The sequence below is a fragment of the Silurus aristotelis genome, assembly GCF_946808225.1.
Source record: "Silurus aristotelis genome assembly, chromosome: 8".
In the NCBI taxonomy this organism is placed as follows: Eukaryota; Metazoa; Chordata; class Actinopteri; order Siluriformes; family Siluridae; genus Silurus; species Silurus aristotelis.
In genome coordinates this window covers 20,280,783-20,295,764 of record NC_139581.1, presented here as the reverse complement: position 1 = coordinate 20,295,764, position 14,982 = coordinate 20,280,783, and the positions used below count along the sequence as shown (strand labels likewise).

General features: G+C 37.0%; 2 protein-coding genes across 4 annotated transcripts in view; both read right to left on the bottom strand.

Moving 5' to 3' along the window:
• The window catches only part of zbtb16b (zinc finger and BTB domain containing 16b), a 45,773-nt gene extending 41,063 nt beyond the window's left edge, over positions 1-4,710 (bottom strand). The window contains exons 1-3 of one of the 2 annotated variants that reach the window (XM_083549434.1): positions 4,443-4,583; positions 4,108-4,145; positions 1,986-3,254 (exon numbers count right to left, since the gene is read on the bottom strand). In XM_083549434.1, the coding sequence (XP_083405560.1) occupies positions 1,986-3,196 (1,211 nt within the window). In that variant the 5' untranslated portion in view covers positions 3,197-3,254; positions 4,108-4,145; positions 4,443-4,583. Of the gene's footprint in view, positions 1-1,985; positions 3,255-4,107; positions 4,146-4,442 lie in introns of both variants that reach the window. The other variant, XM_083549433.1, reaches the window with a different exon arrangement.
• Positions 4,711-8,183: 3,473 nt separating this feature from the next.
• The window catches only part of ncam1b (neural cell adhesion molecule 1b), a 120,757-nt gene continuing 113,958 nt past the window's right edge, over positions 8,184-14,982 (bottom strand). For both annotated transcript variants that reach the window (XM_083549389.1, XM_083549390.1), the window contains 3 exons: positions 11,271-11,387; positions 9,653-10,192; positions 8,184-9,537 (listed from right to left, as the gene is read on the bottom strand). In XM_083549389.1, coding sequence (XP_083405515.1) covers positions 9,417-9,537; positions 9,653-10,192; positions 11,271-11,387 — 778 coding nt within the window. In that variant the 3' untranslated portion in view covers positions 8,184-9,416. The remainder of the gene's footprint in view (positions 9,538-9,652; positions 10,193-11,270; positions 11,388-14,982) is intronic.

Below are 14,982 nucleotides of genomic sequence, written 5' to 3'. Positions count from 1 at the left end.
ACAATATTTTAGTAATTGCCAAAAGTACTATGAACGATAAAATATTATTTTTTTCCATTCAAAAAATTAATGAATGTGCTCATTTCCCCAAATAGAACTCTAAAGTCTAAGGCAGATATGCAGCAATGCTTCTTAAAACAAGTTATAGCAAATTCGCCACGGCTTGCTCATCAGGGATTAATCCACACCATTCACCTTGACTGTTGATTTCTGTAAAGCTGCTTTGAGACAATGTCTGCTGTGAAAAGCGCTATAGAAAAACACTTGACTTGACTTGACAAATTAAAAAATGGTGTTTGTTTCGGAAATATTAGCTGTTTAAAAACTGTTTTTGACAATTTTCAATTTAATGTTTAATTCACTTATTATTATTATTATTATTATTATTATTATTATTATTATTATTATTATTATTATTATTATTATCAGTTATTTTTTTATAATAATTAGAAATGCATTTTGTAACATTACATCATAGCTCATATGGCACCTGCAGTACTAGGTGATATTATTTATTGAATTGATCCATGCTGTTTTTTTTTTTTTCACAAAAAAATAAAAAATAAATAATAATAATAATAATAATAATAATAATAATAATAATAATAATAATAATAATAATAATAATAAACATTTTAGGAAAGACATTACTGGTTAAAAAAGAACATCTGGCAACTATAATTGGGTTTCCTACTTTACGATAAATGTAATTAAAATTTGCAAATTGTTGATTTATTGTTAGTTAATTTATACTTAAACTCACACCTTTACTGATTATGCAACAGAGATTCTGACAAACATTTCTGCAAAAAGTCTTTCTCTTGAAAGTGTCTTCACAACCAGATCAATATTTGAATTAGAATTTTTTTGTATAATTGAGTATGCAAATAGATGACTTTTTAGTTAGTTGAAACCTTATTTGCATAAGTAAATAGCTTTGTTTTGTTTTTTAATACAAACATACTTAAAGAATGCAACAAACCAATGGCAATGGCTTAATGTAATATATGTGTTGTTTTTATTTTGTTATATCTGTAGTGTCTTGTATTGTCTGAAATAACAAGACATAATAAAAGCCACTCTGTCTTTCTGTGCTGTTGCGTCTGCATACGATTTGCAACCTGTATGCAAAGGCCACTTTTTAATTCCCCAATATCTAAGCTGTTTCTCGTTGCGAGTCAAACTGAGTTGCCAAATTTAGCTTTGTCTCATAATGTTAGCATATTTTAATGACCGCCATAGGCTTTGTCACAAACAAATCGCATTGACTTATTTCAGCTAAAATCAAGCACAGTCTCTGTCACTGAAAAAAAGAGAGCTGTGGTTAGGGTTAGCTGCACCAAACAACTTGTGTTTCCTGCAGAGGAGGAGTTGCTTTAGGATGAGAATAAAGGCTTCTATGTGCTCCCACCACATGCTGTTGATCACTTGATCAAGATCCCAGACCTCAAATCAAAGTGAATCATCACTAACTCAGATTTAGTAGGTAAGCAGTGGGTTTGGACAGAAGCATTTCTGGAAGCCATTCATCAGTGTACATATAAACATTGATGGATGGATGGATGGATGGATGGATGGATGGATGGATGGATGGATGGATGGATGGACTGACAGATGGATAAATAGTGAAGTGGATGTTAGATGGCATTCAGGAAGTTACTACAGTGAAATTCTGTAAAGATGCTGGATGTAAATAACTTAAATTTAAGTATATTATACAAAGGTCCAGAGAAACAAGAAGTTGCACACAGTGGCTCATTCTCTATTGGCCTTAGACACACTTTGCTTGCATAGTTGATAGATAGATAGATAGATAGATAGATAGATAGATAGATAGATAGATAGATAGATAGATAGATAGATAGATAGATAGATAGATAGATAGATAGATAGATAGATAGATAGATAGATAGAAAGACAGACAGACAGACAGACAGACAGACAGACAGACAGACAGACAGACAGACAGACAGATTTTGCCCCACCTGTGTTGCTCTGCCGTCTCGTTGTCCAGCAGCTCTATGTCACACACACTGCAGCGTTCCCGCTGGCCCTCGTGCTTTGCCCCTGCTGTGCAATTGCTCAGTTTGCTGAAGAACTCCCGCTGAATGAAGCTCTGGTGGAAGAGCCCGCCATAAGCGCCAAAGTCTGCAGACATTGCAATGGTGGGCGGCATGTGCAGAGATGAAGCCATGGATACAGATATGGGCAACATGCTTTCATTCTTATGGTTGTACAATGCTGCAAGATGTCTCTCAGCTAGACTGGCAACGCTTGCTGGTCCCACTTGGCTGGCATCTCCATGTGATTCAGGAACACCATCGGTGGAATGGAGTTCCCGAGCACTAGTGATGACGGTGCCTCTAGTGGGGGTTCCCGGCGTGCCTCTGTGCTGTTTGGACTCACTTATCCCATCTCCATTTCTGGAAGAGCTTCCCTCATGGCTATCCTCCTCATCCACTTGCATCATTTCAGTCTTAATCTTTTCCAGCAATGGAGAAGAGTTTTCTTGGGGGAAACCGATGCCATGTTGCACAGTCCCGGCAAAGAGAGACTGGCCGATGCTCATCAGACTTTCAACAGCAGCTCTTGTGGGGCTGATAGTATTAAGGCCCAGTGGCTCTGACATTAATGGTTTTTTGTCAACCATATTGCCCAGGGCCAGTCGATGGCGGCCAGCAGAGCTGTAGCTGCCCTCTTGTATGGAATGCTTTTTGGAGATCAAAGTGCTCTTTAAATACTTCATCCGACGCTCATCATCATCTTCTGTGCCATTCTCATTCGTGTTTATGTCCATGTCATTCTCTTCAGAAGACTGGATGGTCTCCAAGATCTTCAGACACTGCTCCTCTAAATACTCAATCTCCAGAATCTCTGCAGCATATAGCAGGTCGTCTAAATCTTCAAGTTTAGCCTGGAGTGTGGCAGTGTAGGCATATTCCAGGATCTGCTGGAAGGTCTTTGGTGAGAGGAAATCCAGAGTGTAGTGTTGGCTATTTCGGTGGAAAAGGATCTCAAACATTTTGCTGACACACGCAAGGACAGTTCTGTGGGCATGGAACTCCTGGCTGTCGACCATAATGACCACATCGCACAATGTCCCAGATAGACGCATCTGGTTAGCTTTCTGCAACAGAGTCGTGGGGTGCCCCGGGTTTTGGAGATGGATCACGCCCATTTTAGTCAAATCCATCATAGCAGCATTAAACAAACCATGTCACAGCTTTCTCCTCTTGCTTCTTAGGTTTTCTAATCTGAGAGCAGAAAGGATAAGCAATGTTAACCACTCTCTCCAAAATCCTCACACAAATGACTAAACAAAAATAAATCAATGGGTTTTTTGTTGTTAAATCGTAGTTACATTCATTAACATTGGGTAAACATTTGAATGCCATGAGTGATATATCGGAAAAGGATTAAAAGAGCTCTTGTTTTTAAAACCGGTTTATGAACAGTTACACAAGTTAATGAACAATTACACACGTAACTGAAAGAACAACATGTACTCTCTAGGTATGCATGTGTTAGCAGACCTTTGAATAATTGCATTATGTTACAAATAAAAACACTGAGGTTAAATGAGGACAATGCTTTAGGAAAGAGTAAACCAGTGACTCTGCAAATCAACAGATGTCTGAAACACTGGCCCGCTTCATTACGTGCATCTGAAGTGCTATAACTGCCTTAAACACGTCTCATAATTGATATGCAATACAGAAGCACAGACGACTTTGTGATGGCAGATGATTATTACAGCTTTAATACCCTAAATGTAATCTTTTTAGCACGTGCAAACTGGAATCAGTAACATGTTTTTATTTCTTTATTTTGTAACCTTCTCTCTAGGTCGATCAGAACGCTGTAAAAGTATCCGTTCTCATCTCGGAAATAACATCTCGTATCCAGAATGCATGCCTGGAGAAGCAACACTTTGCATGCCATGCCACCGACGGAAACGTGCCATTCATGTTGTACGCTTCACACACCGCACGGGTACTCATTACTAATCAAAACCGAGATCCGAGATCGTAATGAAGGTCGTAATCTGATCAACGACACCCGATTAGACACCAGATTAGATCAGCAACACTGAATCAACAAGCTCACCTGGCACACGCGAGCACGCACGAGCCCAGTGATGGCACCTGAGTGACAAGTTGCAAGAAAAAAATATAAATAAATAAATAAATGCATGCGCTTTTCTTTTAGATACTATGGACTTCATTTTTATTTAATGCGATGCTTGTTTGCTGTTGACAGTTTTGAAAGAAAAAAAAAAAAGTAAAAAAAATTGCACTTGCTGGATATGTTTTTGAAATGCCGAGCGGAAAACGTGTCCAATCACTGAAATGTCTCATGACAGTTCGTTGATCTAATCTCTAGCTTCTGGACAATCAACGCGTAAAAGTATTGAGTAAAGAAGGAGTGTAACTCCGGCTTACCCGGTTGTCCGCGCGTGATTCAACAGCTGTTCACAAAGAGCGTCCTGAGCGCAGCGCGCGAGCGAGCTGGATTCAACAGAACCCGCTTCACGCGCACAGAGTCGCGTCCTCGGCCGGCCAACCAGCGGCTCCGAGTGACGTCACAACTTCGAGACGTCGGAGTCGGAGACGTCTCGCGGGACTGATGGCTCTTTAAACGTAGACGCTTGGATTTTGTGTGTGAGCAACTACACTGAATATAATTCCCAACCTTTACCTGAGGTCAAAAATCACTCAAGATACATTTCCATTATATGTTATTCCTTCTCTATTATAACGAAAACAAAAAAACATGGACCCTCACAACAACTAGAGATGCACCAACTACTGTATACCTCCAAACACTCCATAATCTTCACTCACTGTGTGTTAAGACACATTTCTATTATATTATATTCTTTTTTTGTTTGAAAAAACATGGATACTCACAACAGTTAGCGTTTCTTATAAAAAAAAAAAAAAAAAACGAAAACAAAGCAATGGACACAATCAACAACTAAAGATGAACCAACTATTCATAATCTTCACTCACGGTGTGTCACGGACATTTCTATCATATAATATTCTTTTTTTGGTTAAAAAAAAAGAACATGGACCCTCATATTATCTAGAGATGAACCAAATATAGATAACTTCCCATCACTTTGAGTTACATATATGGCATTTGACAGACGTCCTTTATCCAGAGAGACTTCTCAGTAATACATCTGAGCAATTGAGGGTTAAGGGCCTTGCTCAAGGACTGGCATCTTGTTGGTGATGGAATTTGAATCTATAACCTTCTGATCAGACGTTTAACATTTTATCCACTGAGCTACCACTGTCCTACACATTTCTAGGACACATTTCTATTATATGCTTTTTATTTTAAATAAAAAACAGCCATAGACACTCACAACTTTAGAGATGCACCAAATATACATCACTTCTACATTTAAAACTCATTGTTTTTAGAGGTTTGTCTACAGTGTATGTCTAAGTTTATCACTTTATGGCCTTTGGTCTGTGGTGCCCTTCTCCTAATTCCATAAAAGTTCCCATAGGAAGGACAAAATCCTGGCTTTGCCAACCAGGTTCCTATTATCATATACACTTGTTCTTACACTGGTAAGAACCAACATGTGTAGAAGCTTCACAGAATATGACACCATATCCAGTTAAGGAAACATAGTGAGAATCAATGCTCGATGGTTTTTGTGGTGCAATGTGGGTTTTTTATTTACTAAACAATTAATTGAAACAGCCCTAAAATGGTTGACCACTTGATCAGTGCACTTTGATCCTGAGGGAACGTTGTTTCGTTTCACTGTGTACTGTACTGTATATGGTTGGAATGACAATAAAAGTCTAGTTAACTTCTTAACAAGTCAGCTGATTGAGACACACCCTCTCTACTTTCTAGATGGCACAGTGATGCAGCAGATATAGAGTTCAGAAATCCCAGTTTAATCATGGGCTCTGGTTACACACAGAGTGGAGGTTCACATATTTGTCCCTCTGTTCACGTTTTTTTGTACTTTCACAAACATGGAATGGCTATACACTGAATTTTGGTTAATGATGACTTTTATAATTGATGGTTCAGCAGTTCTCTGAAGGGTTTTAACTGGGCTACTAACTAAGACGAGACTGGATTTAAATCTGGATGTACATTTAGATCCCAAAAGCTCAAGCCAAAGTTAACAATGAAAAGAAACCCTGAGAAAATCCAGGCTCAATAGGGAACCAAGGCTCTTGTTAATGACAGTGAGTGGTGTGAAAATAAATCCTAACCAGTCCAGAATTATATACTCTGAAGTCAACTAGTTGTTTGGATGCTTTGGATGAGTATCAGTTCTCACCAGTCTATTCTTTCCAGTTAAAATTATTACCTGAGGAATGTTTGAGATTGAGACTTGGATATAAACTGTGTTCAGGAAGAGCAATTTTTAGATTATCCATGTAGGAGCATCACCAGAAGCAGAAACTGAGTCACAAGTCTAGAAGCTTCAAGCAGAAAAACGGCAGTAGAACTGTGTCAAGATCGGGTACTGGCATCGCATCAGGCAGCAGGAGTACACATATAGCGTGACATATATATTTTCAGAGACTTTCACTTGTTACTTTGAAGATTTGCTTACAAGAACAAAGAAGCACAACCTCTTTCTGCCGACTGCATGAGTGCATATTGATGAAACTCCAATAAAATGCTGTCTAACATTTGGAAATTATTCTACATTCTATAGCGGTATGGTGGTCCTTTAAGGCCAGAGATGCAGTGTGTGAGTGGTCACAGTAGACAGCAGTGGCCTCCTTCAACCCTCTCAGCCCGAAATCTCTGATGCAGAAGAAAACACCCAGTAGACCTATTTTCTTTTTGCTCGTTTCGGAGAAGACAATCCCACGCCTCACTTCACTGATCTCAAACAGCAATTATGCTACATAGCTCATGAGAAATAGAACTGTATAAGAAATCCTATAACTTATGCAAAGACACTGTATTTCCAAAGCTTTAAAGTCTTTTCTGTCATAACTACACAAGGTTTAATGATCTGTTTATCAGTGTAGGTACAATTTATTTCAAATTGAGTCAGAGTATAAATTGGAAGAAAAATGCAAGAATAAGGAAGCATGTACCAGGGTGTGTAATTTTATGTACATATATAAATATTTACAATTCATTTTAAATTAAGTCAAAGTATGAATTTGTAGAAAAATGTATAAATGAGGAAGCTTGTACGGGGGGTTGTGATTTTATGTACATATATAAATATGTCTGTGTGTGCATATATTATATGTATTATAATATATATAGAGAGAAAGATCATAAGTATATCTATTATAATATTCAGTTCCTTTAGCTTTTAATCTGTTAACCAGTTGCATTAAATTTGTTAAAATCTAGAACCCATGTAGACCTACAAGTATGCAACAATAGACCTATAAATAAAGTACAATTTGACCTGTGTCCTGCTGGTTCTGCTCTACTAGATTAAACATTTTTATTAATCATATTTAAATAATTGCCTAATACTCAATTCAGTGCTGTATTTTTACTAGAATTTTTCATAGTATAAATCTGTATAAATGGGTGCCTGGACCTTACAGTATATTACATACTGTAAGTAAAAAAATTTTGAGAAGTTTATCAAGAGGTCTCAGAAGAAGGGTCTTCCAACTGTTGAAAGCAGTTGTACCAATTATGCTTTCACAAAGCATACCAGTGACATCTGCTGGCCATAAAGAGAACAATCCACAAATTTTTTTTGTTGAAGAAATTTGGGCTTTAAAGCAGCATACCATGGAAAAACAAGTATCAAAACTATAGTCTGAGATGATATACAGATCATTTAACATGCTTCCTTTTACAGTTCTAGATTAATTTGTTGTTATCAGGAGCCTCATGTCTCATGCATCACAAAAATATATAGACTGACCACAAGAAAATACAGTCAGAGAAAATAGCCTTGCATTTTAGTTTAATCAAAATGTGTTAGAACAACACAACTTATGACATGTTTTTATGCATAACAGATTAAAGCACAGTTTTACTCACTGTCCCACAGTACATTACTTCCTCATAAGATTCCATCTCAGAAATACACGGCACACTGTTTGGTTAGACTGGCTGAGTATATTGAAAGTGGGTAAAATAATAAAAGAATATATATATATATATATATATATATATATATATATATATATATATATATATATATATATATATATATATATATAAAGTATGTATATATATATTTCTTGAGCACAGATAAATACACTTTTGTTATTTGTACCCCAGAGACTGAATATCTGCTGCTGGATGGAAATATATAGCACGCTGAACACCAAAAAGTCAACCTACACACGGCTCTGGGCATGCACGTATAGATCAAATCTGTCATCTGTGCCCTCCACTTTTCCTGGAACATCAGTGATGGGCAAACCAGACTCTCATGCAATTGGTAGTGGAGAATCAAGAACACTTAAGATGATAGGAGTGTCATAGCGATCCTCTTTTACACAGATGGATGTCGGCTATCGAATTTACATCATTATATATCCAAATAAAAATTGCATACCTTTTACCATTAAGCTATGCGGACATTCTCAAAAAAATGTAATTAAATAAAAAAAAAAAACATACAGAATACACAAACACAGTGCACAAGCTTACAGTCAGCTGAGTAATACAAACGTTTCACCCGGAGGGACACGGTACAAAAATGGTCATATTTCTGTTCAAAGTTTTCACAAAGCAATGTTTTGAAGAAAAAACAAACAAACGAAAAAAAAAAAAATTAAATTTCAGTTCTCAGATAATAATAAAAAATAACAATTATATTCCTATAGATGTGAAATAACAATATGAATGAACCTGATGATTAGAATACTACTTGTTCACTGTGTTTAACTGCATTATGAAGTCAAGTGGGTTTTTCCAATATATATCTTCAAACATCAGTTAACAAACAAATACAAACAAGAAAGAAGAAAAAAAGCAACAGAGCGTAAACAGGATTTTCGATCAAACTATTAAACGAGACTAGCCCTCGGAAAACTGGGATTAAAAAATAGTCATAATCTCCATTTCGACAAAGAAATGTGTAAATAAAATAAAGATACGATATAAACTAGCAGCGAATATGTGCTGTGATTCACCTGAATGCGAGATGCCTGGTTTTCATAAACACTTGAAATGTGCAGCCAACTCACGTAAAAAGAGCAACAGAAACGCTGTGAGGTTTTGCTTCATTTAACCGGAACGAATGTGAAAATGGAAAGAAAAAAAAAAAAAGCATACGTACATCATGTACACCAAATCTCAGTCTTAGAAATGTACAAGCTTCTGATACACTTTGCTGTTTCAGAAACAAAAGATCATTAAGGGCACTGTAAGAGAAAACGGTTTGCGTGTTCATCGTGACGTTGCCGCGCTTCGTCTTTGGGCTTGTCGGATCATGCCTTACTCTCAACGGTGTGCGTTTGCAGCACCGCGTTTGGTTCTGCCTGGGCTTCTGGCTGGATCTTCTTCAGCTCTCCGTCCTCGGCTTTAATTTCCTCATTATCCAGGATTTTCCTGTGAGATTTATTCAATAGAAATAAGTATGAAAACTTACAAGAAATGACAACACACAACACCGAATAAAATATTAACGTCTATGTTCTTGGCGATTAATTAGAGAGATTCGTACTCGTTTTGAGGAGCTGGTGGGTCTGCGGCGGCAACTGTAGCAAGAGAGTGTAAGCCGCCCTGTGGGAAATGTGTTTGTGAGGCACCTCCATCTATTTGGAGCTCAAGATCCTCTGAGGAGAAAGGGCCACCACTGGCTTGCGAATTAGGGACAATCGTGCTGGTCTCACACGGGCTTCCTAAAAGCATTGGCTCTGCCTCCAGATCTCCAGCTTCCTTCTCAGTGCTAAGAGTAAGAGAAGCTGGAGGCTGCGTGCCGAGTTCTACAGATTTAATCTGACCATCTGAATGCATACTGCCCTGAGAATCAGCCAGATCGACTAAGGGAGGGTCTGATGAGGGGAGGGAACTGTCTAAGGGTCTGGAGGTTTTCGGGGTGGATTTGGGCTCAGAGGGAGGAGCTGTGAGGCTGGAGGTGAGTGTGGTGCTCTCACTAACAGGGCTGCTCTGACTCAGGTCAAATGTGTCAGTGACCGTGTCTGAGTTGGTGGCCAAGGACAGGGGCAAGTCCACCACTGTAGACGTGACTTCTGTCTGTCGCCTGTTAGGAGGCAGAGAGAGAAAGCGGAGTTACATTAAACTAATTAACTTGCACACATAGACATCTACATTACACACCCACAAACAGTTTTGTTTTGTTAACTGGCAATTGTTAGTATGTGTATTCATATACCTTAGAACAAAAGTATTGGGACACCTGACCTTTCCTGTCATATGTACGTCTTTCCAAAACTGTTACCAAAAAGTTGAAGGCACACACTTGTAAAGCATGTTTTTGAATGTGGTAGCACTTTCAGTTAGTCAAGTCAAGTTTATTTCTATAGTGCTTTTTACAACAGACATTGTCTCAAAGCAGCTTTAAAGAAATCAACAGTTAAGGTGAATGGTGTGCATTTATCCCTGATGAGCAAGTCATGGCGACTATGGCAAGAAAAAACTCCCTTAGATGTTATGAGTAAGAAACCTTGAAAGAAACCAGACTCAAAAGGGGAACCCATCCTCATTTGGGTGACATCAAGAGTGTGATTATAGTCTTTAAACAATACAGAACACTGGAGAGAGAGAACTAACATGAGCACTGGAGTGTAAGATTATGAGTAATGTTCTTTCTACAGTCTTATACAGTCATTTGTGGTTATAAAACTAGGAGCTACTCAGCTAGTTCAACATTTGTGATCATCACACATCCAACACCAGCTTCTCCATGCCAAAGCCTCTAAACACTCCAGGAGGTCCAATGTCAAAACTTTCAGTTCATTTGAATATGGCTCAAACCTGTTCCAGCATGACAATACACCTGCGCACAAAGTCAGCTTCATATAGATATGGTTTACATGGGGCGAAGTAGAAGATCTTGGGTGGCCTGCTATAAAGCTCTGACCTCAACCTTATTGATTGACATTCCAAAATCTAGTGAAACATTTACCCTGAAAAGTGGATGTTGTCACATTACAACAGCAAATGGGGACTAAATGTGGAATAGGATGTTCAAAATGTGCATATGAATCTTATAATCCAGTGCCCACAAACTTTTGTCTATATAGAGTTTTTGTTCAGGACACATCACCATATTCAGTTATAGCCCTAAATCCCTGTGGTGTGCATCCCCTCACACTTACTCCGGCTCAGTTAGGGGCGTGGTCTCGTTTGGCTCTGTGTGCCCCCCTACGTCGTGATTGGCTGTGAGCCCATCCTCATTCGTCATTTCTACAATGGGCTCTTTGGAGTCGTCGTTCCTGTGAGAAAAGATACATGAGATTTACAGCAGCTTATCTATTTGAATGGAATATAGATTTCCTTTTTTTTTTTTTTTTTTTTTACAACTTTATCAGCACAAGATAAGCAACTGGAACGAGAAAAAAAGTCATTCGCCTTAAAAAAGTATACATTCCATTTACTATATTGTCACTTTTTATTTTTACTCTACATATTTTATTTATATTATATTTTATTTACTCTACATTTATTTTATGCAATTATTCCATTAATTTTCTCTGGTGACATATTCTTAGAACAAGGTTTACGCTGTGATTGAATTAACTGGGATTTGGAGTGATAAAATCTTCTAACCTGAAGCCACACATGTGCAACAGAATGATCTTGTTTCAATTGATTTAGCTACACAGTCTGTCCCAAGAATTACTTTACGACGCTAACAGATCTCCCAAATGGCATCAGAATTTCCTGGATAAATGTTTTCTTTTAAAACTCTTCAATGAAACATTGGAGAGGAAATTTTTTAGTAGAGAATCAGAGCGACGTTTGACGGCATAATTTTCAAGCACTCATTGACTTAATTGGTTTCATAAGACAAAATGACTAAACATAAATTATATTGGGAAAAAAAGAGAATTAAACCAATCAGGACTAACCACACCCTTTTATTCACTAAACAGCTATTTTAAGGTAATAAAAGAAGCCTTATCGGATTTTGGAACATGGTGGTCCAAGCATGTAGGTGAGTTTTGATATCTGTGAAGTAAAATCTAAAGTACAAGCTAATTTTAAATCCACTGGAGTAGATACATGAGGAATAAAAGCCCACAGGGATGCTGTTACAGAAAAATACTCAACAATGTGGTGCTGTGATGAAGCCCAATGTAAAGCACATTTACTATTGCCAGCCACATCATCATTTTTCAACAACAGTGCTTTATTCCTCTTAACTAAAAGTCCATCATTACCCAATTCTTATTAAGGATTGATTTGGCATATTTATTTGTATCTATTTATAACTACTTCTGTTACACATTCATTCATTTCCCATTTCAAAAAGCCTACAGCTTTAACTTTGTTAAAATCCACCATACTGGAAACTTCTATAAAAGTTTCACAAGACACTTTTGTTTTGCAACAGTGCAACATTTACTTTTTTAAATAACAGCACATTTTACAATGTTCTCTGTAGATGAGTTGTTGTAATACAATGCATATCAAAAGTCTCTGTAGGTGATGATTTTTAGCTAATTGTCTTCCAAATTATTTTGATATTTAGCTTATATTTTTTATTATATCAATCTATATTGTCTTATCTATTTTTAGATAGCCTTTAACAAGTGACAAAGCCATTGACATAAGAAGAATGTATTGAAATCATTCTTATGAAATAAGGTTGCAATGGACTTTAACAGGAAACATGGTGAGTACTTTAAACAACACTTTTTTTCAGACTCCATTTGTGATACAATTTCAAACTACAATCATTTACAGGATGTGTTGTTACATTTTAGTAAAAAAAATAAAAAATCTAAAAAGACTTAATGTCACCTGTGTATGAAGACTTTTCGGACATTGTATAAAAATATACATTACATATTTAAAAGCGTAAACCAATATAAACCTGAGCATATATTTATAGCATCCACTGCTTTTAGAGCAGCTGTAGGAAATTAATTAACACTTTCTGACCAATCAGAAACGAGAAATGAACAATGCTGTGGTAATAAAGGTAACTCGTTTAAACATGTTGAGGCAGGCAACCTGACGTGGCCAGGCTCAGACCTGTCAGACAGTGTGCACTCTGAAGATGGCAATTACTGACGAATGTATAACACAATTCAGAGTAGACTGAGATATTTCCATCTTTCCAGTGACACAGTAGCAAAGAAATGTCAAAACCATGATGTGGTACTACAAACTGTCATGACCAGTAACAACAATTTTAAATTAATTCAGCACAACAAAATGTTAGTAAAGCACTTTTAACTATGGACATTGTCCCTGCTGCAATGCTATTATGTTAACTTTATGTTCAGTTAGCTGAATAACTTGATTACAGCCACCCCCAAACTGACATGTAATTCCGATAAGGTAATCAGTGGCAGACTGGAAACTAACATTAGCCTGCAGATTTGCATTTTTTTCTGAAGTGCATCTGTCAATATTATACCATAGGGTTAAATATTGTCCAGCATAAAAAATCCCTTATGAAAAATATAGTTATGAGAAACAAAGTGTTGAGTGATGATGGAAATCACCACGGAAATGAAAATGTTCTGTTTGGGGTGGTAATGGAAAAAAAATACAAATAAAAAACCCAACAAAAAACGTCAAGCTCTTTAGACTGGAGACATAAAATAGTTTAAATTGAATGCACGCTCTGTCTTCTCTTCACAGCCTGTCAATGTCTTCTATCTCCTCTCTCCTCTTTTTCCCCCAGCTGTCTGTATGTCAGACTCTGTATCTGACTCGTCTCTTTTTCTTTGCTCTTAATCTGCTTCAAAATTAAACATTGACAAGCCTTTTCATTCCCCCCACCTAAATTGTAATACATAAGAATAAACAGTGCTTGAATGATTTTTAAAGACCGTCGTGCGGCATATTTAATAATGTCTTTAATACAGTGTTGAATTGATTGAAAGGTAATTTTCTGCAGTTAAATGGTTTTAAAGCTGAAGGTTTAGTCAGACTGCATTAGGTATCTCTGGGGCTGCCATTTAAAAAGAAAGCAAGAAGTTGGGGGCCTTTTGTGGAATAAATATAGACTGTCCATGTGCTGTTTCCAATAAGTGTGCCAAAGATGAAGTAAAGATGCACAAAATAAAGTTACAAAATAATATTACTGTTTTTTTTTTTATTATTGTACACTGTAGCATTGCCAGAACTAGTGTCATCTGCTCATACCTTACCAGGGGCACTTTCAGTAGAATAAACAATATCCTAAGAGACAAAACAACCAAAGTTGTCAGATGCTAAAGCACAAACAAATAGCAGGGTCTCTGAGTGGTCCTAATGGCAGCCTGCTACATGGTGTATTGTGTGTGAGACATCAGAAAGTCCATGTGAGAGAGTCAATCCATCTACAATTAAATATTAGCCACGTCCTTACCAAGTAAATATTAGAAATTATAGTTTGTATAAGCAAACATTCCCTACCCTATGAGTCAAATCTTTCAAATGTTCAAATGCTGAACTCTTGAATGGATCTTTAACTTCCTTTCTCTGTTACTAATTACTTTCTTATTCTAAAGAGCGATTAGCATTCATAAGCTTGCACTTCATTTGCTACAGGATATCAAAAAAATGTACCCGCTGGTTGTAAAGACGCTTGAAAGCGTGACAGTGCTCATTCACAATGTCTCCTTCCTTTGTACTAGTAGTTAGCGCTGCTGTTTGACCCCATGACTCTGCATAAATGAGCAATAACTGCTATTATGACTGACATACTGTATCTCTTCACCTCTAATATTTGTGACTGTTTAATGATTAGTTTAATATATGTCTTTTATAATTGACTTTGGTTTTATGTTTGCTGTCTCAAAATAGTATACAAGATGTATAATCAGTTCCCAGTACTTATCTTATGTATTGACATTGCAATAAAGTACTAGA